A 22,713-nucleotide genomic window follows, 5' to 3' on the forward strand; every position below is an offset into this window, starting at 1 on the left:
TACTTGCATTTTTACGTGCTTTCGAACTGCTAGGTTGGCAGAAGCTGGGACGAGTAACAGGCGCTCACTCTGTTACATGGCACTCGGGATTCGACCCGCCAAACTGCTGACCTTCTGATCGACAAGCTCAGCATCCTAACCCACTGAGCCACCGCGTCCCTACGATAGTTCTTATAAATAAGTATAAATAAAAAGGATCATGAACCCTCCCCCCCACACACATAATAGATGTTTCCAAAATCATGGAAGCCTATATAGGTCAGCTTTCCCCATTTCGAAATCCATGCACAAGATATGGGAATGGGTGGGATAGGGAGCCATCTATTTATTCATTTTTTAAAATTATTATTTATATCCCACCATTATTGTTTGTACAAATAACTCAAGACAGTGAAATATTCACCACACCTTCCTCCTCTTATTTTCCCAACAATATAACCCTCTGATGTGGCTTGGACTGAGAGAGAATGACTGCTCTGAAGTCACCCAGCCAGATTCCATGCCTAAGAAGAGATTGGAACTCTCAGTCTCCTGGTGATTGGCTCAAAGTCAGCCAACTGGCTTTCATGCCACTTGAATTCATGCTCTCTTGCTTTCTAACCTGGTGCCTTAACCTATTAGTGATAGGCCTCAAAATATTTGGGAACCCAAGTAACATATGGATGGGTCAAAAATAATATAACTTCATGGCTCTTAAATTCAATACTTGGAATGCTGTTTTGACAAGCTGTCTCCTCGTCCATCTCTTCCAGGTTTTTCCTGTCCACTTAATTCTCACTATGAATTGTGTGGAAATGGCTGCCCTTCCACCTGTCACAATTTTGTCACTCCCAGTTTTTGTGATGCTCCATGTACTGAAGGGTGCTTCTGTGACTCTGGATTCATCCTCAATGGGGATGAGTGCATCCCCGTTGCTGAGTGTGGTTGTGTGCATGAGGGCAGGTACTACAAAAAGGGAGCAGAGTTCTACCCTACAAACACTTGTCGGGAGAAGTGTCGTTGTGTGGACAATGGTGCTGTTGACTGCCACCAGTTTTCCTGTGGGAGTTATGAGGAGTGCAGGGTGGAGAATGGCATCCAGGGCTGTTACCCTGTTGGTTATGGAACAGTGACAACCTCCAGTGGATTCCATTATATTACCTTTGATGGGAAGACTTTTGATTTTCCTGGCTCCAGATCTTACATCTTAACTCAAATAACTGACAAAGATAATCAGAAGGTGAAGTTTTCTGTAGTGGTGGAACATGAGAAGGCTGATAATGAATCTTTAATTGAAATAACATCAGTTGTTACCTACATACATGGATATACTATTGTTCTGGAGAGAGGAAAGAAGTGGCAAGTTAAGGTAAGTGCCTAAATTATTAACTTATGATAATATCTCTTTGTGAGCAACTACTGTATATGAAAAATAATGTGAACAGTAACTATAATAAAAACTATAAAAAAACAGTAACACCCAGGGGTAGGGCCTTCTCGGTGGGTGTGCCTGCCCTTTGGAACCAGCTGCCCGTGGAGCTTAGGACTGCCCCCGACCTCCGTTCATTCCGCCGGGACCTGAAGACCTGGCCCAGGCTGAGAATTTTTTATTTTTTAATTTTAACTGGGTTTTTATTTTTTCTCAGGGTTTCATTTAATCCTTTTTAATTTGTTTTAACTTTTGTATTGATTTTCTTTTAAATACCCTGTAAACTGCCCTGAGTCCTTCGGGAAAGGGCGGTATATAAATCTTGGTGGAGCCTTGGTGGAGCCTTGGTGGAGCCTTGGTGGAGCAGTGGGTGGAGCAGTGGGCCTTGGTGGAGCAGTGGGCCTTGGTGGAGCAGTGGGCTAATGCCTCCTTAAGTAACACCAGCTGCCTGCAATTAGTGCAGGTTCGCATCCCACCAGGCTCAAGGTTGACTCAGCCTTCCATCCTTCCGAGGTAGGTAAAATGAGGACCCAGATTGTTGGGGGCAATTAAGCTGACTTTGTAATAATGCCGCTTGGGGTGTGTGTGAAAGCCCTAACAAGCAGGCATATACATAGAATGAAGGCTACTGCTAAGCTTGTAAGCCGCCCTGAGTCTTCGGAGAAGGGCGGGATATAAATGGAATAAAAATAAATAAAAATAAAAATAAATCTAAATAAATAAATAAATAAATAATTTCTCTGTATTAAACCTTTAATTTTTTTTAGTTTAGGTTCTATACTTTCCTCCTTATTCCTTAAGAAAAACAACCCAAAATAGCATTCAATGGATTTATGGCAGTGGTCTTCAAACTTGGCCCTTTTATGACTTGTGGACTTCAACTCCCAGAATTCCTCAGCCAGGCATGCTGGCTGAGGAATTCTCGGAATTGAAGTCCACAAGTCATAAAAGGGCCAAGTTTGAAGATCCCTGATTTATGGCAATGGATGGAATCTAATCAAGGAGAGCAGCAACATAAAACTAAGGAGAAATTTCCTAACAGTTAGAACAATTAATTACTGCGATGACTTGCCTCCAGAAGTGGGGGGTGCTCCAAAACTGGAGATTTTTAAGAAGAGGTTGGCCAACCATTCGTCTGAAATGATATAAAGTTTCCTGCTGAAGCAGGGTTGTACTAGAAGACCTCCAAGGTCCCTTCCAAATTTGTTATTCTGCTATGTATCAGACTATGAAGAAGATGATCCCTTCTGTGCAATTCCAGATCCGAGACTTTATGTTATGCTTTTTTCTCTATGTGCTGCAATGGATGCTGATGTTGGATTTGGGAGAGAATGATTCCTACATTACGTCAGTGTTTTTCAACCTTGGCAGTTTTCAAATATGTGGACTTCAACTCCCAGAATTCATACTGGCTTGGGAATTCTGGGAAATGAAGTCCACACATTTGAAAGTTGCCAAGGTTGAGAGACACTGCATTACACTATAGCAGTGATAGTAAACCTTTTAGAGATCGAGTGCCTAAAAGCCAGCCCCTCCCCATCCTGCCTGCTCTGCCCCCACTCCACCCCTCCCACCCCTGCTCCACCCCTCCCACCCTCTGCCCCCCCCACCCGCAGGGCCACTCACCGCCTCCCCGGTCCACTGCAGATCGCCCAGGTGGCCCAGCAGCGCCATGGCACCTACGCACTCCATCCACACCCCGCGGCATCAACTGCTCATGATGGGGCACAAAGGTGGAGTCTTGTCCCCGCTGCCCAGCTGCCATGTCCTTGGCTGCACTGCTCTGCGCAGGCCATGCCCAGGGCGACTCTCCTCCAGGGGGACTGCTGGTGAGGAGGCAGCCACAAGGCGAGGCAAGGCTGGGGTGACGGTGTGCATGCCCGCAGAGAGGGGTTCCGAGTGCCGCCTCTGGCATGTGTGCCATAGGTTTGCCACCACTGCACTATAGCTAAAAGCTATATTTTGTGAAAGCTCTGTTTTCATCGACTGAGTTCCATTCCTAGATGGCAATATGTGCCCCCTTCTATTCTATTAATTGCCAGAGGAATTCATGTTAATCTGCCATGTACCTGCAAATTTATAGCAAATGATTCATTCTCTATTCTTGTTTCCTTGTTCAAGGTAGAGGACGAGCTTTACAATCTACCATTTAGCAGAGATAATGGAAAACTTTGGATCAATCAAGAAGGGAATAATAATATTATCCAGTCTTCTGAAGGTTTCAAAGTCATTTATGACACCGCCAACTATGTCGAAGTTTTTGTGCCTACGATCTACCAAGAACAGACATCTGGACTTGGTGGCAATTTCAACAATAACTTTGATGATGATTTTATGCTGCCTGATGGAACTCTCACCTCAAGTCCAGATGACTTTGGAATTTCGTGGGAAGTCCCCACAATTGGGGGCATCTGCTCTGAGAACTGTGTGCAGAAATTCCCTGCTTATGATGAGGCCCGAGCTTCACAATATGAAGATGACAGATACTGTGGCCTTATCACACTTGAGTCAGGCCCATTCAAAGACTGTCATTCATTTGTGAGTCCTGCAGAGTTCTTTCACAGCTGCCTGTATGACATGCAAGTTGGTGGCGAGGGAGCTCTTTGTCAAAATCTTCAAGCTTACACAGCTAAATGTCAAGCAGCTGGAGCCAAAATTGATGACTGGAGAACAACTATCTCTTGTCGTAAGTTTATAAAATGGGCTTCCTTTACAAAGGGAAATACTGTAATTTGAGCTAGGTTTAAATTAATCTGGTCCCAAGGCTATGGTGATAGGAGAAGCAAACTTGGCAGAATGCCTCTTACAGATACTTTAAGAAACTCCCAGTTCAGTTGAGATAAATTCTTCATATCTAGCCTCCTTGGATGATAATCCCCAGCTGTTAAAAATTATCTTTCTTGCCAGTTTTTCTTGCAAGAGATTCTGCTTCTCCTTTTCTGGAGCTCTAGACAAAGCTTAATCCTGTGCTACTTTCTTCTAATGTCAGATCACAGAAGGAGTGAGAAAAGTAGCATTAATTGTAGACTATATTCCCAAATCCATTTCCAAGTGTTATCTTTTGATACGTCCATTTCAGATTTATTCAGTAATCGGTTTCTTGTTGACTCTGTGTTAGCAATTATTATATGAGAAAAAGTTCCACTCGGTGCAGTGAATTTAGGTAATCTATTGTGATACAGAAAAAACAGCTTCTAGACTGCTAAAGCTTTGTCCTGTCTATATTTTTATTCAGTGCCATAAGGAAAACATTTGGTAAAAATTTTTCTCCTTTTACCTCTTCAGCTCTCCTCTGTCCAGCTAATAGTCACTATGAGACATGCATTAGAGCCTGTGATTCCAGCTGTGCCAGCTTCTACACTACAGTGCAGTGCACTAAGAATTGTTTTGAAGGTTGCCGGTGTAATGATGGCTACATGTTTGATGGAGATGCATGTGCACCTCTGGAAAAGTGTGGCTGTACCCATAATGGACTCTATTTGAAGGTAAGTTAGGGCAGCCCGGTCAATTTGTTTTGAATCCTGGTGACCACATACCGGTAGATATAAAAGAAGGAGTGGCAGAATCTGGGGGTGGAATTAAAAGGGGCGTCAGCCTAGAATCCCTTCATAGCCATAAGAGAACTAATTCCAACCTCCCTTGAATACCACTGATCCTTAACACCCAAGGAGCTGTTAACTGTTATTTGAGAAGGTTCTTGTGCATAGGATGTAATTGGACTTTCATGTGTGGATCTGATCTTTCAGAACTCACCACAGATTAGATTTTTCTACATGACAATCTATCCCTAACATGTTCTTTCAGGCCTTCCAGTGGTATCCCAGTTAAGAGTCTATTTAATTTTCTTCCAGGAAAGTACCTTATAGCGGACTTGTCCATGATATTTTATGATGTAAAGGCAACTTGATGTACTGACAGTTTTTAGTTCATTAAACTGACAACTTTTTAGTCACTTGGAAAAAGCCCAACTACGTTCATTCATTTAATGTTAACAAGTAGCGGAGAAAAAGGTTCCTGTCCGTTTCATGCAAAGATAGGTCAGATATGCATGAAATATATTCATCTCATGTATCAAGTAGAGAGGCGTGGCATTCACTGGGTGACATAAACTAAAATTTTGTTTGACTGTTGGACAAAATGAGGGGATGTTATTTAAGCAGCTTGGGCTAACGAAGGGATTGGTATGGGCAGGTGACTGTCAATTCTACTTTACACATTATGAATAACATAGAAAGTTGTTTAATAGAACTCTAGAACTGAAAATTGAGGCACCATCTTACTTCCTTAAGCACGTAATAGTGTCATTTTATCAATTCAAAAGAAATGTTTTAGAATGCCAAATGGTTAGAAGCAGTCACATGTCTGGAATCCTGAAAAGGAGACGAAGACAAGTGACTGAATGAAAGGCAGAGGTGATAATGTCCCCAGTCTAAAAAGAGGCAAGGAGTGGGGGTGTTGTATTGTGTTTTGTTCATTAAACAGGAAGTCTTTGACTTACAACTATAACTGAGATCAGAATTTATGTTGCTAAGCGAGGCGGTTGTTAGGAGAGCAGCGGTCACTTTTATGACCTTTTTTTGGCCATAGTTGTTAAATGAATCACAGCAATATTTAAATGTGGTCATTAAGCAAATCCGACTTCCCCCATTGGCTTTGTTTGCTGGAATCTGACTGGGAAAGTTGTGAATGATGTTTACAGGACCCCAGGATGCTGCAAGTGTTGTAAATTCATGCCGGTTGTCAACCATCTGAATTTTGAACACCTGACTGTGGGGAGAATGTGGTGATGGTCATGAGTGCGAGGATTGATCATCCTCACTTTTTTTTAATGCTATTGTAACTTCAGCAGTTGCTAAACAAATGGTCGTAAATTCTGGACTACCTGCATATAGATCTGCTTTGCCTAATTTTGGAATCACATTTTCATATCTTGAATATATAGAGATTGTTCCAAGGGTACTTTCCGAAGGAATGGCTGTTATATTTACCATTTGGGAAAAACCCAGACAGGAATAAACGCTATGTAAAACTGAGAAATTCTTCCCCACTCCAAGATGGGGTTGGGTTGTCATGTCAATAGCACCAGCACTAAGACTTATATACTGCTTTACAGTGCTTTAGAGCAGGTTCCTCAACCTTGGCAACTTTAAGACTTGTGAACCTCAATGTCCAGAATTCCTCAGCCACTGGTTGAGGAATTCTGGGAATTGAAGTCCACAAGTCTTAAAGTTGCCAAGGTTAGAGACCCCTGCTTTCAAGCACTCTCTGAGTGGTTTACAAATGTCAGCCTATTGTCCCCAACAATTTGGGTCCTCATTTTAATGACCTCGGAAGGATGGAAGGCTGAGTCAACCTTGAGCCGGTCAGGATTGAACTCCTGACTGGGAGCCTGCAGTAGTTAGTCTGCACTCTAACCACTTCACCACCTTGGCTCATTGTACCTATTGTACATAGAGACTTAATATTATGTAACATCCAAATTTTTTCTATCCCAGTGTTTCTCAACCTCAACAGGTTTAATATCGATGGATTTCAATTCCTAGAATTCCACAGCCAGCATAGATGCCATTCTGATAGAAGGCCTAGCTGTGTGTAAGTCTAGTAACTCTTCCTTGTTTTTCCCATATCTTCTGCCACTGGTGGATTATCCTAATAGGCTGGAGAAAGCATCTTTTCAACCAACTGCACCGAGAAATGCAGCTGTCAGGTTCCTGGTCAAATCACCTGTGAGGAAACAGCATGTCGGAGTGAAGAGATATGCGTTCTCCAAAATGGTGTGCGTGGCTGCGAGCGTAGAGAAGGCCAGTGCAAAATTTCCCCAGAGGCCCAGCTTATTTCTTTTGATGGAACTTCAGCAAGATGGAACTTCTGTGGTGGGGTTTATGACGTGTCCTCTCTGTGCGATCAGAATGATCCCTCCTGGTTCAGGGTATCTGTGAACATCGGAAAGGACTGTGAAGATAACCTGTCAGTGGTCAAGGCTGTTCATGTTTCCTCTGGAGAGGCAGTCATTACTCTGAAAAAGAACAACCGGATATGGGTAAGTGAGAAGGCTGGGAAGAGCATCAAGCAGCTCTTAAGTCAAGCAGTAAATTGCACCCAGCATCCTTGAAAGCTGCTTTCCTTCTCACCTTCATCTTCTATCACCAAGTCTGCTAATTAGCTGAAATCTGCTCCACTTCAGTGTTTCTGATGTTTATGCATTATTCCATTCCTTTGATTGATTTTGTGATTTCTCCAACAACCCCAAAACAAACATTAGAAAACATCTACATTCATGATCAACAATATGCATATTTTTGCATGCAAATTTCACATTTTTCCAATATCTTGAAAAATATATCCCCCATAATCATTTTTATGGGCATTTCCCCCCCAATTATACCTTTCCTTGTATGGATTTTTGGGGAAAGAATAATGGATTTGAGCAGAAAGATTGTTGCAGTCATTCACAATAATAGTTCCAAACTGTGTTTTATTCCCATGTAAATTAAAGACCAATTTCTTTGGATCCTTTCCCTGTCCTCAGATTGTTTTAACTTTTTATTAGCTTACAGGAGGATGGACTATTTATTTATCAAATTTATATGGCCACCCCAATCACACACAGGTGAGTTCGAGTAACTTACAACAGAGATCCCCAAACTTTTGGGCACCAGGGACCGGTTCCATGGAGAAAGGTTTTTCCACAGATCAGAGAGTGTGTGGTTTTGTGTGCTGTCTGCATCCCATGGATGGTGCTTTGCTTGTTTGTTTGGCCTGGTTGCTGGCATGCTATGGCCCAGTACCAGTCCATGGATTACAACATTAAAAATCACAACATAAAAATGATAACTCCCCCAGTGGCAGCAGCAACATAACCAAATCAACCATATCCAATTGTGATCCACAGGCCCGCTGAGAAAACTGTCATTTCAGGGCCTTTCAGAAAAGCAACCAACCATACCTCCAGGGAAATGATGTTCCATAGAGAGGGGCCCACCACTGAGAAGGCCCTTTCTTGTGGTACCACCAGATGTACATCCCTAGTAGATAGGATCTATAACATACACTGCCTTCCTATCCTGGTGGTCCAGGTGGATGTAATGGGAAAGAGACGGTCTTTTAGATAGCCAGGGCCCAAGTTATAGCTGATCATAGCTGCTCTTAAATCCCACTGAGGGAATCCTACATCACCTATCACAATTAGCAAGAGTCAGCAGTATTTTTGGTTTGTGTGAGTGTAGAAATATATACGTGGCTAGAAATATACGTCATGGTTCCAATAGATGAGACCAAAAGAGAATAAGAACTCTGAGGCATTTGCTTTCCTCAAAGAACTATTTTAATGGCTACATAATATTGGCATGAACAAAGGTGAAACCAAGACTGGAAGTCCCACCCAAAAAAGTTACAAAGTAAAACTTAAACTCCCCTCCCACCAAATATGTAATAAATCACATTCTCCACTGAACACCTTTGGCGGGCTCTCTAACGCTAATTCTAGCCGCCAAACACTTGAATAATTTGACCTTGGTCCCCATAAGAAAGTTATTGTTTTGTCTGGAACTAAAGAATGCATTTTCCCTCCCCCCAAAGTTGTGTCAAGCCAAAAAAATGAAGAAGAAAAATGGCTGCGACCAAAAGTAGTTTCGTAGGTTTGACAATATACAAATATTGTAAACCAAATCCTAAATACAGCTTAATTTTTTTTACGACTCCACCCCCAAGCTTGAGAAAAACCAAATCTGCCCCTCTTCCATACATGCGATACGTCCTGACCTTTTCTCATTGCTGTCCATCCCATCATTTCCTTGTCTTCCCTGAAAATATTAAATTCTGCCTTTGGATATCAAAATATTCTAAACCCCCAGATTACTCACTCTAGCCTAGGAGATAGCCATCTGCCATTGTATATGACTTAAAAAACCCAACAAACTTATTTAATATAAAGTTGGGCAGCTTCTGATGAATCCCATGTCGGCAGGCAGCTTTTTCACTCTGTACGTACATAAATTTCAGGATTGGAAATGTTATATTCCTGATGGCTTTCTGGGCTTTCTCAGAATGGCTTTTAACGTCCCAAATATTTTATGTTTCCTAGGTGAATGGACGGTCAGTAAACCTGCCACACAAAGTCTCCAAACGTCTGACTTTAAGCAAGGATCAAGATGGGATTGTGATTGACCGGGCTTCTGATGTACAAGTTCATTTTTCTCTTGATGGTGGGGTAACAGTGAAAGTCAAGGATATTCCTCCAGAGAAGCTATGTGGACCATGTGGGAACTTCAATGGAGACCCCACAGATGACCGGAAATTGCCAAATGGGGAATCTGAGAACACGGCTGAGGTTCTCTATGCTTGGAAGGCCGAGGACTTTTAAAGCGGTAAGGTATAATTCTAGCAAAAATCTGGCCAGGTCTTTAAAAAGAAATAGCATTATTGGACTTGCATTGGGGACATCAGGCAATCTAGGATTATAGGCTAAGCTAGGATTTGAAAAATTGCATCAGAGGAAAACATCAGCAAACCGGGTTTTTTTTTAAGTTGCCAGCTGGTGTTGACTCAAGAGGGTCTTTAACTTTTATCCTGTCTAATAAAATAACTGAAAGCAGATGAAAAATGTTATGTGCAGTTTGTATCTACATTTACATAAAATAAAATATAGCATTGGTTCCTGAGTTAGTTGAAGGTCAGACTGGGAAGGGTTGAAGGTGCTTCCCCCCCCCCCAGATCTGTGTGTTCCTTGGACACACAGATATAATGAATATATGAAATTTGTCAGTTCCCTAGTCAAATTTAAGTTTGCTGCATCTGTTGCAGTGAGTTAAATAAGCCATTTCTTAATTAAGTTTCCTAACAGAGCAAAACCTGTTTTTATTTTGTAATGCCTTGTTTAATGAACCTTAAATTAACAGTCATTCAGCCAACAATTAAAAGTACTAATCAAATTAAGTGCTCGTTGCCACTTGATGAATAATGTACAATAATTATAAGTGGAATAATCATGCAGCACAAAATTATCATTTATAGGATTGCATCAGTTTTCAGCTTTTTGCTGTACCTTAGCATGTTAGTCTCCATTCTTAACTTGGTCTGTTATTCTGTCCTATTGCAGATAGATTATGTTTGTACCAAGCTAGGAAGTCAAAGGGTAAAGCCAAAATTTACAAGTTATTTAGACCTCAAAAACTAATTGCTACTTTGGTGGTTCCCTTGTTGAATGTCTTCTCCAATGAGTTTCAACTCAGTGCTACTGATTGATCTATTAAAGAAGGATCATTACTTCTTAATAGGGCCATCACCGCTGAGGTAATCACAGCTGGTTGTGAGTTCTAATTGATTTACTTGATTAAGGTGGGGCAATTTAATCGACTCTCAACCTAAATTTGCATATGAATGATGCAAAAGAAGATAAAACTTTTGGGTAGATGATGCACACATCCCCATAGGCCAGCACAATTGGTTCTCTAACACAGGGGTCTTCAAACGTAGCCCTTTTATGACTTGTTGATTTCAACTCCCAGAATTCCTGGCATACTGGCTGAGGAATTCTGGGAGTTGAAGTCCACAAGTCATAAAAGGGCCAAGTTTGAAGACCCCTGCTCTTAACACAACAAAGTCCAGATATTTTGGTTGACATCAGTCTTCGTTCTTGATTGGCCATACTGACTTTTAAGGCCTATCATCCATTGAGTTCCAAAATCTATATAAATTTTCATCAACATATTAGGTATTTTTAAGGTAATCCCAATGTTCTCTAATGAATTACTAATAAGTGTCCACTTATTATTTGATGCCTTGCAGAAATTGGATGAGTTATTCCCACTGAGTTTTATCGATGGGCTCATTGATTTTGTGAATTGATTTTGCAATTTTGCAAATAGCCTTGAAACTATCCGAGAAAGGGCAGCATGTGAATATTTGCTGCTTTCCTTTTCTAATGCATTTTAATATCTTAGCAACCAAGGATGAATGTCTAATGACAGAAGTTGTAAGATGATAATCTTAAACCATAATGTGCAGAATGCAGATGCTTACCTATGAAGGGCGAGAGCTGTTAGTGCCATATAATAGCAGTATACTCTTCCAGTGACTATATTGATTGCCAATATGCTTCAGAGTGCAGTTCAAAGCGCTATTTTTTTTAACCTCTCAAGCTCATAAGATCTTGGTGCTTTTTTTTATCTATGCAGGACCACCTGCTTCATGGAGAACCAACCTGTTCAGTGTGTTCTGCCCTAGAGGGGCATATCACTTTAATCCAATGAGATGTGAAGAGTGAGGGGAAGAGCATGCTGCATTTCCACTGATATTCTGGTGAACTATATGGTACCTTCCGTTGCACTTTCTGGAGGATATCCAGACAAAGCTCGTTTATGATAGAATGTTTGCTTTTCAGAAACGTCTAGAAATGATCAGATGACAGGGTTTGTTTGTTTTTCCTTTTGCTGTGGTGGTGATATGTTCTTTATTTTATGGATTTTACATATTGTAGACTGCCGGGGAGGGGTGAAAATTTGACTGTGTATAAGTATCACAATATGAATGAATAAAGGGACGAATTATGCCAAACACAGATGAGGGACTCATTTTTAAAACAATGTATTTGCTGTAGGCTATAAGAACAATGGTCCTATAAAATATTCTTGCATATTTCTGTCAAGGTCATTTCCCTTATTCCCTACATTTCAATATAATTTAAACAAAGAAATGACATCTTTAATTTTTCTTCTGACTTTGTTCACTATTTTTTTTTGGCAATGCATCCATGACAGGACATTCAAAAGTTAAGTTTAAGGATCCTGGTAGAGCAGTAAATACTATTAGGTCCTGTTTGAGAATTATATTGGGAATGAAGATTAAATGTTCAGATTGTTTCATTCTGTTCTTCTGAAAACAAACACAGTAAACTTTTCTTTAAAAAAAGGTTTTATTGATTTTCTAATTTTACATTTAAATATTTAAAAAGCTGAGTTAATCAATAATTCAATAACGTACAAATATCTTTAGTACAAGTCTCAAACTACTACATTTCCTCTCTTTTTCCCCTTAGTATTTGCTGTCTCATGTTTAAACTAATACAATTCTTATTATATCAATTAAATAAAAATAACTTTCTTACATTTATCAATACTTTTTAGTTTACACATATCCTGGTTATTTTATCATTCAGTCTTTATAGACAACCAATGTCCTAATTAGTTTTTCTTAATTTTTAGTTTCCCATTAATATTTAAGTTTAACATTTAATATTTATAATTTCCAAGTTTTAAATGACATTTAAACATTTCTGCATTATCACAGTTTATGGAATGAAAAAGATAGGGTTTTTCAGCTTCCCATAGAAACAGTTGGCACGTCCAAGTTTTCATTGCAAGATGCATCATGGTTAGCTTGCAAAGGTCAGTAGCCTTCTCTCCATTCCCTGCTTCCCTGCCCATATAATTCCCATTAAGCTGTATGGGAAAAACCCACTAGGCTTCATGTACTGATGATGTTTCTCTAATTCTACATTTATCTTCAGTGGGAATCAGTCATCCCCTATCAAATATTATTATTTGAACAGTGGAGCCACCAAATGCAAAAGTTCTTCGATGGACATTTTGAGAAGTATAGCGTGGAGAGAGATGTCCAAGGCTGCCACCCTGTGGAATATGAAACAACTATAGCATCTAGTGATGTTCATGACATTCTCCTCTATCTTCCCAAGATTTAAATTCCTCAGCTCTTGCCATACAGAAGGTAGCCAATGTCTGCAGCTAGTAATCTCTGCATTGTTGTTTTGAAGAGAGGAGTGAAATTCAATATTCTTATAAATATCAATCACATTACATGTCAGCTCAAGTCTGGGAGCTGGGGAGGGGTGGTTTAACTGGTGTGAAAAATGTCAGCTGATTATCAGCGGTATGGATTTGTGCTTGCCCAGAAATGATTTCCCTACTGACATTCTCTGACATTTTTGCAGATGAAGAATCCGATATTCCTTGAATTCTTTCCTTAAGGTCTAACAACACAACTCAGGGAGCATGGTGGCTCACTTTGTGGGAGTTTAGCAAGGCCATGTTCGAGTCCCGAGTGCTGCTGTGGGACAGGGTTGAGCTCCGCTCCCATCTTGCAGCTAGAGATATGAAAGGAGTTCCCAACTGGACGTCCTCCAGGCAACAATGATGTCACCTGCTAATCCTTTCAACCTGGAAATGCCTTGGTGCTTCTGACATGAGTGCTTTGCTACAACACACCTCTTCTCACTTCTTACTTTGGAATGGTGATTGAGGACCATGGTCTTCCATGATTAAATCACCCAGGGGACAATGTGCATTGAGCCTGAAGCTTCCTGTGGCACCTGATGGGCTTTGGTTTCTACTTGCTTCAGGGTTTGGGATAATTAATGCCCATGCAGAGAAAAGTTCATGAGACAAAGTTCATTAAAAGCAAAAAGAACCTAACTTCTTTTTGAGGGAGACTTTAATAAAAATACTCCAAGAAAGTAAAATAAGGAACTAATGCACACTAGAGCAGTTAGCAAGCTTTGGTACCCCACACACCCATTTCTAAATTCTAAGCCTTAAATGTCATCGCTGGCTAAGGAAGTCTGAGGGTTGTCCATATATGTCCATATATGTTAAAGTTGTCATGGTTGAGAAACACTGATCTACACATATTAATCAATCAGAATTGGAGCTGGAAGGGACCTTGGAGGTCTTCTAGTCCAACCCCCTGCTCAAGCAAAAGACCCAATACCATTTCAGACAGGTGGCCGTCCAGTCTTTTCTTAAAAACCTCCAGTGATGGAGCATCCACAACTTCTGAAGGAAAGCCATTCCACTGATTAACTGTTCCCACTGTTAGGAAGTTTCACCTTAATTCCAGATTGCTTCTCCTTGATTAGTTTCCATCCATTGTTTCTTGTCCTGCCTTTTATTATTATTATTAATATATTTATTTCTTATAAATAAAAGGTAAAGGTTCCCCCGCACATGCGTGCTAGTCATTTCCGACTCTAGGGGCCGGTGCTCATCTCTGTTTCAAAGCTGAAGAGCCAGCGCTTGCCCGAGGATGTCTCAGTGGTCATGTGGCCGGCATGACTAGACGCCAAAGGCGCACGGAACACTGTTACCTTCCCACTGTAGTGGTCCCTATTTTTCTACTTGCATTTTTACGTGCTTTGGAACTGCTAGGTTGGCAGAAGCTGGGACGAGTAACAGGCGCTCACTCTGTTATGCGGCACTTGGGATTCGACCCGCCAAACTGCCGACCTTCTGATCGACAAGCTCAGCGTCCTAACCCACTGAGCTACCACGTCCCTTTCTTATAAATATTTTTATATAAAAGTAAAATACTTCTATTATTAATATTGATTTATTTTGGGAGAGAACAACATGTTAATCAAATGGGATCCTTTGATTCAGAACTTCCTCACACCTACCTAAGCTGGGATTCCTACAAGGCCGGTCTTGGCATTCTCACCATTGGCTGTTCCGGTGGTTCGCTGAATATCCGCAGAGTTAAACATGACAAACGATAGTTCTCTATCAAGTGGTCAAAACATCCTGGAAAGTATTGACTTGCAACAAGACCAAAAGAGAGACTGTAGCTCTTTATTTTTCTATAGGGCAATGAGTCTGCACTATATTGGCAATTGTGTTCAGGAGACTGTACACAAACAAATGTTTCTTTCTCCAAGTAGCCTCAGTAAGAGAATCTCCTGGGTTTAATTTAAGAGATGGATCCTCAGCAATTTAGTTCTGGACACTCTTTTATAATGCTACCACTACCACTTTGTTATGAAAAATAAAAATTGCATCTCCAAGCATATAGAGTGTTTCATTTCTTGTTGCCAGTGAGGCAGCGGAGACCAACTTAGATCAGTATCTGTTTCACGTGGAATTGATCCGTACTCTTTCCCATCCTAGCAAATCAGGAGAGCCCAGGTATTTTTCCAAGTCAAACTGAGAATCTCAGTAAAGTGATCGTTTTTATCTTGCCAGGTGTATGCCTAGGCAAATCATCCTTTCTTTTCTCTTTTTTTTTGTTCCCTGTGACATGTGGAGAATCAGTTCCAAAGTATCTAGGAGAATATTTAAAAAGAACAAGATACAAGGCTGTGTCTGGATTCTGATACAACATACTTGATTTGCTTACTGAGCCACCGCGTCCCTTATATATACAACCTGGTGTAAAGTTTTGCACATTACACTAAACCACAAACTAAAAGCCTTGATTCTTCCAACATATTAAGTCACAAAAAACTAACTAGCCATGGTTATAATTAACCAAATTTAGCATGTTGTGCAAATGCAGCTAAACCTTTCACTGACCTTTTTAAATATGTAAAAGCATTAAAAGATCTATCTTTTTTTTTGACCCACAATAGGCCACATTGTCCCAAGTACCAATAAAGGCCCAGGGACGAAAGAGAAAGGGATCTCAGAAAGGACCAAATTGATCTTTGCAGTGCAATGCCTAAGGAAGTTAAAGTCCTAAGTCTGTCTCCAGATTTCCTCCCTTATATGCGTGTAGACATTACCCCAAAATGGGGCAAGAAGGGGTCATCCATCCTTTAGGTGTAAAAATGAATTATATTAAGAAGTTGGGAAAGTGATATTATTTCAGATATCCAGGAATGGTTGTTGGAAATGCATGATGTATCTGTTTTGGAAAAGGCAGCATTTTTTACCAAAGCATACAGCAATATGAGTTATTATAGCAGATATTTGGTGATATCTTACAATAACATATTGTTTATATTAAAGGAATGGATTCATTGGTAAATAGTGACTATTGATAAGTATAAAATATTAGGTTTTTTTCCTGCTTGGTTTGCATTTTTAGTTTGTACGTGTTTTTTTTTTAGATTCTTTGTTTGAAGATTAAATATTGCTTTGTTATACCAAATAAAGATATTCATTTTTAAAAAAGAACGAGGGAGTCAAAAATAGAAGATAAGAGTCAGAAGATAAGAGGTGAGTGAATTTAGCAGAGGCGTTTTGTCTTAAATCGAAAACACCAGAACAAGAATTCTGGAGAAGATCTGAAGAGACTGTAATCTATATTTTCTATTATACCTTATAATGGAAAAATCGATACATTGATTGGATTTTTTTCCCTAAAGTATGAGACTACATGGTCTAACCTGCAAGGTGCATACGCATTGCATTAAAAAGGCAAATGATGTCTAGACAGCTAGACAGATAAATAGACAGAGACATAGAGAGACTCCAATTTATTTAAGTTGCTCAGGTTATTTACTGGAATGCCAATAGAAAGATAGTGTCATCTCCTCCTGTCTTGCCAAAAGATATATCTTGCCACTTATATAAATCAATGATCCCAAAACATACCGCAGGAGTGTGTATAACCTAAAATGCCAGGGCTACATAAGTTCCCCTATAAAGCTGGGGTATAGCCTCCATAGCCATTCCCAGAATAGCAGCAGAGAGATATATCTTTAGGAAACAAAAGGAAAAAACATTACATGATTGCTAAATAGTCACACAAACTGTATTTAATTTATTTCAAAATCTATGTGCATTTCAATGAGATCAAATTTGTGTTTTGTCCTGACCCTGTCCACTTTTCGTTGTTGTTGTTGTTCTGGAGCAGTCTACTTGGGGGAGTTGGTTTAAGCATATTACTTAGAAATCTAGTCTGCCCTTTTGCCCCAGAGAGGGTGCAGTCCCTGGAGAAAAAGGCAAGCTATAAAGGCAGGCTGAAATCTATGCAAGTACTTCTTTGGAGAACAAGTGTAGCAATTGTAGGAGATAACCAGGTTGAGGCTGGAGGAGTGGGTCAAATGTATCATAAGTCATGAGTCCCTGTGATCTATGTCCATCTCACCTTGAATGCCTTCTTATTCCCACTCATTTCCCTTGACCATTAGTAGGTCAGATTCTTGTAGAACAAGCATGTCAAACTGCCGGCCCGCAGGTCGGATGCGTCATGCCAAAACCGCACCCACCCAATTGCCGGCAATGGGGAAAAAGTCCTGATACGTGATGTCATGAGTTTGACATGCCTGTTGTAGAATAAATCTTTTTACTCATTTGAACTGCCTGAATCTCCTGATTTCCCTGGGGTTTATTATATCTATATCTATATCTATATCTATATCTATATCTATATCTATATCTATATCTATATCTGTATCTGTATCTGTATCTGTATCTGTATCTGTATCTGTATCTGTATCTGTATCTGTATCTGTATCTGTATCTGTATCTGTATCTGTATCTGTATCTGTATCTATCTCTATCTCTATCTCTATCTATCTATCTATCTATCTATCTATCTATCTATCTATCTATCTATCTATCTATCTATCTATCTATCTAAAGCAATTATCTTTCCCATAGAAGTGAAAGATAAGTCAATAGAGATCTTTGCACCTCCTTGGTTTGTCCCATAATGATTCTACAATGGGATTTACTGTATGGGACAAACCAGTGGTGGGATTCAGCCAGTTCGCACCACTTTGGCAGAACCGGTACCTAATTTTTTGTTGCCCAGGCCCAGAATGGACATCTGGAAGTGGCATCCACACAGAGAACTGGTTGTTCCCATATTTGAATCCCACCACTTTTCCCACCTCCTTGGTTTGTCCCATACGGTAGTGAACCTACATTTTGTCCATAGTGGCAAATAATTTTAAAGTAGGTTTTAATGTGTTGCAGCATATTCAATCTCCTCTACAGAGATTGGGAGTGGATAACGTTAAGAAATAAAAAGGAGTATCTTTTTGGGGTAGGAAAGTATAAAGGAGTCATCTCCCATTATTATTTTTTAAAATGAATTCTTTCTGTTTCTTTCAATTTTAAAATCATTGTGCATTGACTTGGAGGCAAAATGTAATTTATCTAACATAAAACTTTTGCTTTTTCTCAGGAACAACGGCTCCTATCCAATCATAACTTTTTTAAAATTCAGTTTTTGTCTTGCACTTGGAATGCTCAGGTTAATTAGCAGAACACAATGAATAAAAGAATACAGAAATTCTTTAAAAAGAAAGGAAGTTAAAAACATAGGGAATTAACTTTCTGGTTTCACTTTGATCATTTTCTGAATTAGATTCTTGTTCTTTACTATTCATATCTCCAGGTGTTTTGAGATGGAGTTTTTTCCAGCTCTGTTTGAAGATCCTGGGGATTAAATTTTATTCATTGATGATTACTTCAGCGGTTGTGTGTGTGTGTGTGTGTGTGTGTGTGTGTGTGTGTGTGTCTTCCAAGTTTTAGGACTTCCATGATCTAAGACCTAAGACTAAACTTAAAGCATTAAAACAAATTCTACAATACTTTCTGCAGATTCTCATTCACGGAAGAAACTTCTTTAACATCAACAACCATCTGCTGGGGGAATCCTGGAGTGGATGTCCACACATCTTAAAGTTGCTGAGGTTGAGTAACATGACCTAGGTCATAGCAGGGGTTGTGCAAAAAAAAATTCTGGTGAACTTATTTTTGTTTTCTGGTGAAACAGCAGCTCAGCAATATTAGAAACAGACTCCCAGAAAATCAGAACATTGTTTGAAGGGGGAAGGGGGAAATCTAAACGTCCACCATTGGAAAAAACAGGCAGCCACAGCAGGTGACAGAAGAAAGGCTGAGGAAATGTCCAAAAGACAGGGAGGAAAAAGAAGAAGCAGTTAGCAAAAAATGTAGATGGACTCTTATCTAATGAAATTAGTTCTTATAATACTGTATGTGCTGTATTGTCTTTCTCTGGGTGACAACTCTTATCTCAAAGAGAAAATGTTAGCTGCAGAAAATGAAGATTTTGACCTTCATGTAGAAATGAAGTGTTGGAATTATTTGTCAAATTAACTACGCTAAGAATCTTTACTCCAGAGGATATGTGGGTGCGTGTCTGTCTGTCTTCAGAGGAAGTTGTAAATTCAGGAATCTATACTATGAAGAATGGGAATTAAGAAATTCTTCAACGGCTGGATTTTTTCTTTGAAGTCAAGACAGGCAGAGTGAAAGTATCTGGAGGAAAGGAATAGTTAGACAGACAGAATGGCAAAATTAAAAGCTTAATCGTGAGCAGCTCAATTTCTAATCTTTCACCTTAATAGATTTTACATTACAGATAGAGTGTGAAATACTTACTGCAGGAGCCAAAGGCCATAAAGCCATGCCCATCCTAATATGCACCTCCAACAATGAAGAGTCTGAAAGGATTTATAGGATGGTTTAGAGAGGAACAGCCTTTGCTTCTGAACCCAAAAGAAGTTTAGCCCAAGAATACTGTAGACCTGTGGTGGCGAACCTGTGGGCACACGTGCCGTCACCCCAGTCAGCTGGGTTTTATAAAACCTTTTCACTTTAGGCCTCTGCCGCCATGTGCAAAAAAAAAAGAAAAAAGAAAAAAGTTTCAATCAATCAATCAATTTCAACTTCTCGCCGAAAAAAAAAAGATCTCGCAAAGTTGGAATTGGTTGATTGAACTTTTTAGTCCCACCCAGTCTGCCGTTACCACCGCAGCCACGCCCACCCAATGGACCATGCCCACCCAATGGGCCACACCCACCCAATGGGCCACGCCCACCCAGCACCCAATGATACATAAGTGGGTTCTGAGTTGCAGTTTGGGCACTCTAAAAGGTTCGCCATCACTGCTGTAGACTATCCGGAATTGGTGTCCAGTGGATGTTTTCAATGGCCTTCTTTCCTAATATGATCTGGTTTAATTCTGAAAAATGATGACTGTACAAATATCCTTCTGCTTCATCTTATAAATATGATGCTGTCTGCCCTAGCTCGTAGGGCTGGAATGTTGATAAGGAATGGACCATAGATTCTGTTTCTCTCTGAGGCTTCAGAAGCAAAGAAAACAATTGGGTGTAGGATCTCTTATTTATAAAAGCACTAGGAAAGAACAAAAGCTCCTAGATTTTAGCATCAGCAGAAATATATAGTGTCTCTGAACATGTTAGGTCAGTCTGGAAAAAATCCTCCAGCTACAAAATTATGGGATTTTTCTTTGACTCCAGATTGATATATGACAACATTTTGGAGGAATGCAGCAACATATGCCACATCAAATGTGTTTTGGTAAGACAGAGATGGGACAATGAAGATGGTTCCCCAGTTGGAAACTGGTAGGAGCTGCTCAACAACATGATCACAGCTTGTGAACTTCTTACCACAACTATGTCCACTCAAGGCAGCCACAGTTTTGGTCAATTCAGTCTTGGTGCCTGACAACTCTGTGTTTGGCAAGTGGATTATCTGGAAGGCCCTGAGATCTATGACAAATTTGCTTCTGCGGGGTGAACTCTCCCTTGAAATTCACAGGTCCTTTTATGTGGGTGTCCACTTGAGTAGGAGCTGGACAGCTACGATAATGGGAGATCATCTACTGGGGGTTACCCCTTGATACAACTGGCCCAATTGGTGGGTTGATGACAGGGTTGCACTTTTTGTGGGTGTGATAGCAAACTGAGGTTTCTTTGGTAGCTTGGATTCGCACTGTACTATCATGAGCACCAGTCCTCTGCATCTCAACAGAGGTTGGGAGCTGAACTGATATTGTGTGTTCTTCACGAGGGGAAATGATTTTTTTTTTGGAATTAAGCCCATTTACACTCACTGTGACTGCAGTTGCAGGATGATGTGCACGGAGAAGCAGCTTGAATTTTGCATTAGGTTGGCTTTCTCTGAGGTTGAGTAGAAATGCTGGGAGGAATTTCTTCCCACAAATTTTCTTTGGAAAAAACAATAAATGAAGATTTTAAAGGGGTTAAAGAATTAGGCGGATGCAAATATCCATTTCAGAGATTCAATTTCAAGCTGAACTGAGTCTCAGACTGAATTTCAAAAAGGGAGGCTGAATGACTAATAAGACATGGTGAGGAATGCATACACCTTCAGATGCTGCAGAATTACAGCTATCAGCGTTTCTCTTTGCTGGCTGTGGTTTCTAAGCTGCTGAAGTTGTAGTCCAGCAAGGGCCGAAGGGTCACGCAGTCCAAACTTCGCTGGGAACCCCTTCAGGATATATACTTTTTCTTCAAAGTTTTCCATTTATTTATTTGATTTTTATCCCACCTTTTATTGGTTTATAAGCACCTCAGGGTGGTATACCTAGACCTATTTTCCCCACAACATTAAGCCTAGGATGGGTTGGGCAGAGAGAGTATGACTGGTCCAAGATTATTCAACCAACTTTCATTTCTAAGGCAGGACTAGAACTCATACTATCCTGATTTCCAGGTCTGCACCTTAACCGTTAGACCAAACAGGCTCAACTTCTCATTCCTCCTGATCTATATTTACTTTCCTCAATCTTCTGCAGCTGTTACCTTCTTGACCTTGAATAAATTGCTAATTTCCATAGCAACCCTGCATATGAATGTATAATTGGAATGAAGCTTCAGAGTCACTTGGTTGAGATGGACAGCAATAGAAATTAAATAAATAATATCAAAGGAGGACATACAATTTATATTCTTAACACAGAAGGGGATAAATTGTAGAGCTATAATTCCACCTTGTTGACGAACTTAAGCATGGTGTCGTGAAAAGTTTAACTTAAATTAGGATAATGCCTCAATGCATCAGAGGGAAAAATGGATACCCTCCAGAGATTTTTGACTATAACTGCCATAATAGAAAAGCTGGAAGATTATGGGAGGTGTAGTCTAAGCCCTCTGGAAGGTGCCAGGTTAAAGACATGAAAGCAACAGGCCACAAACCTCCAATCTCTGTCTTATCCAGGGTTATCTTTATCCATGTCTTGTACCAAGTGACCTTTGAGGGAACTATCAGATACAGAATGGAAAACTGGAATTTTTCTGTTTAAAAATGCCTAAAATCATAGGATGCTTTCACAATATCACAGCTGTCGTCTCTAAGGGAGATCTCAAAGTATGAAGAACTGGGCATCAGTTATACTTTCTTTTTCAAACAAAAAAAGCCCCAAAGATTTCCCTATTCTTGGAACTCATTAATAAAATCTGTCTGGGCAGCACCCCAAGGATTTTAAGTTTCCATCCAAACAACTAGCTAACCGAAAAAGTTATTTTCTTTTCTTTGACAGTTTAGAAATATGCACAATGACCTTTTCTATCTTTACTTGGAGACAATCAGAACCAAATATTCCATTAAGAAAATCTCAGGCTGCAGCAGAAAAAGCATAGATTTAGCTAAGTACTGGGAAAATGTGCTTAGAATTTCTTACTGGTTGCTGATTTGAAAAAACATAGATAAAAAAATTAGCTCTGTGTATTTGGCAGCCACTAAATATAGGGACGCGGTGGCTCAGTGGGTTAGGATGCTGAGCTTGTTGATCAGAAGGTCGGCAGTTTGGCGGGTCGAATCCCGAGT

The 22,713-nt window shown here is 40.1% G+C and overlaps 1 protein-coding gene across 1 annotated transcript; it reads left to right on the forward strand.

Annotated features, from left to right (window-relative positions):
- Positions 1-932: 932 nt before the first annotated feature.
- On the forward strand, positions 933-12,208 carry LOC308671882 (alpha-tectorin-like; the record flags this gene model as incomplete). The annotated part of the gene is made up of 7 exons (XM_081334365.1): positions 933-942; positions 1,110-1,348; positions 3,530-4,094; positions 4,694-4,893; positions 7,065-7,448; positions 9,492-9,774; positions 11,584-12,208. 6 exons carry the CDS (start codon positions 933-935, stop codon positions 9,768-9,770), a joined length of 1,677 nt encoding a protein of 558 aa, XP_081190491.1. The 3' UTR covers positions 9,771-9,774; positions 11,584-12,208.
- Positions 12,209-22,713: the final 10,505 nt, after the last annotated feature.

The sequence above is a fragment of the Vipera berus genome, assembly GCF_964194415.1.
Source record: "Vipera berus genome assembly, chromosome: 9".
In the NCBI taxonomy this organism is placed as follows: Eukaryota; Metazoa; Chordata; class Lepidosauria; order Squamata; family Viperidae; genus Vipera; species Vipera berus.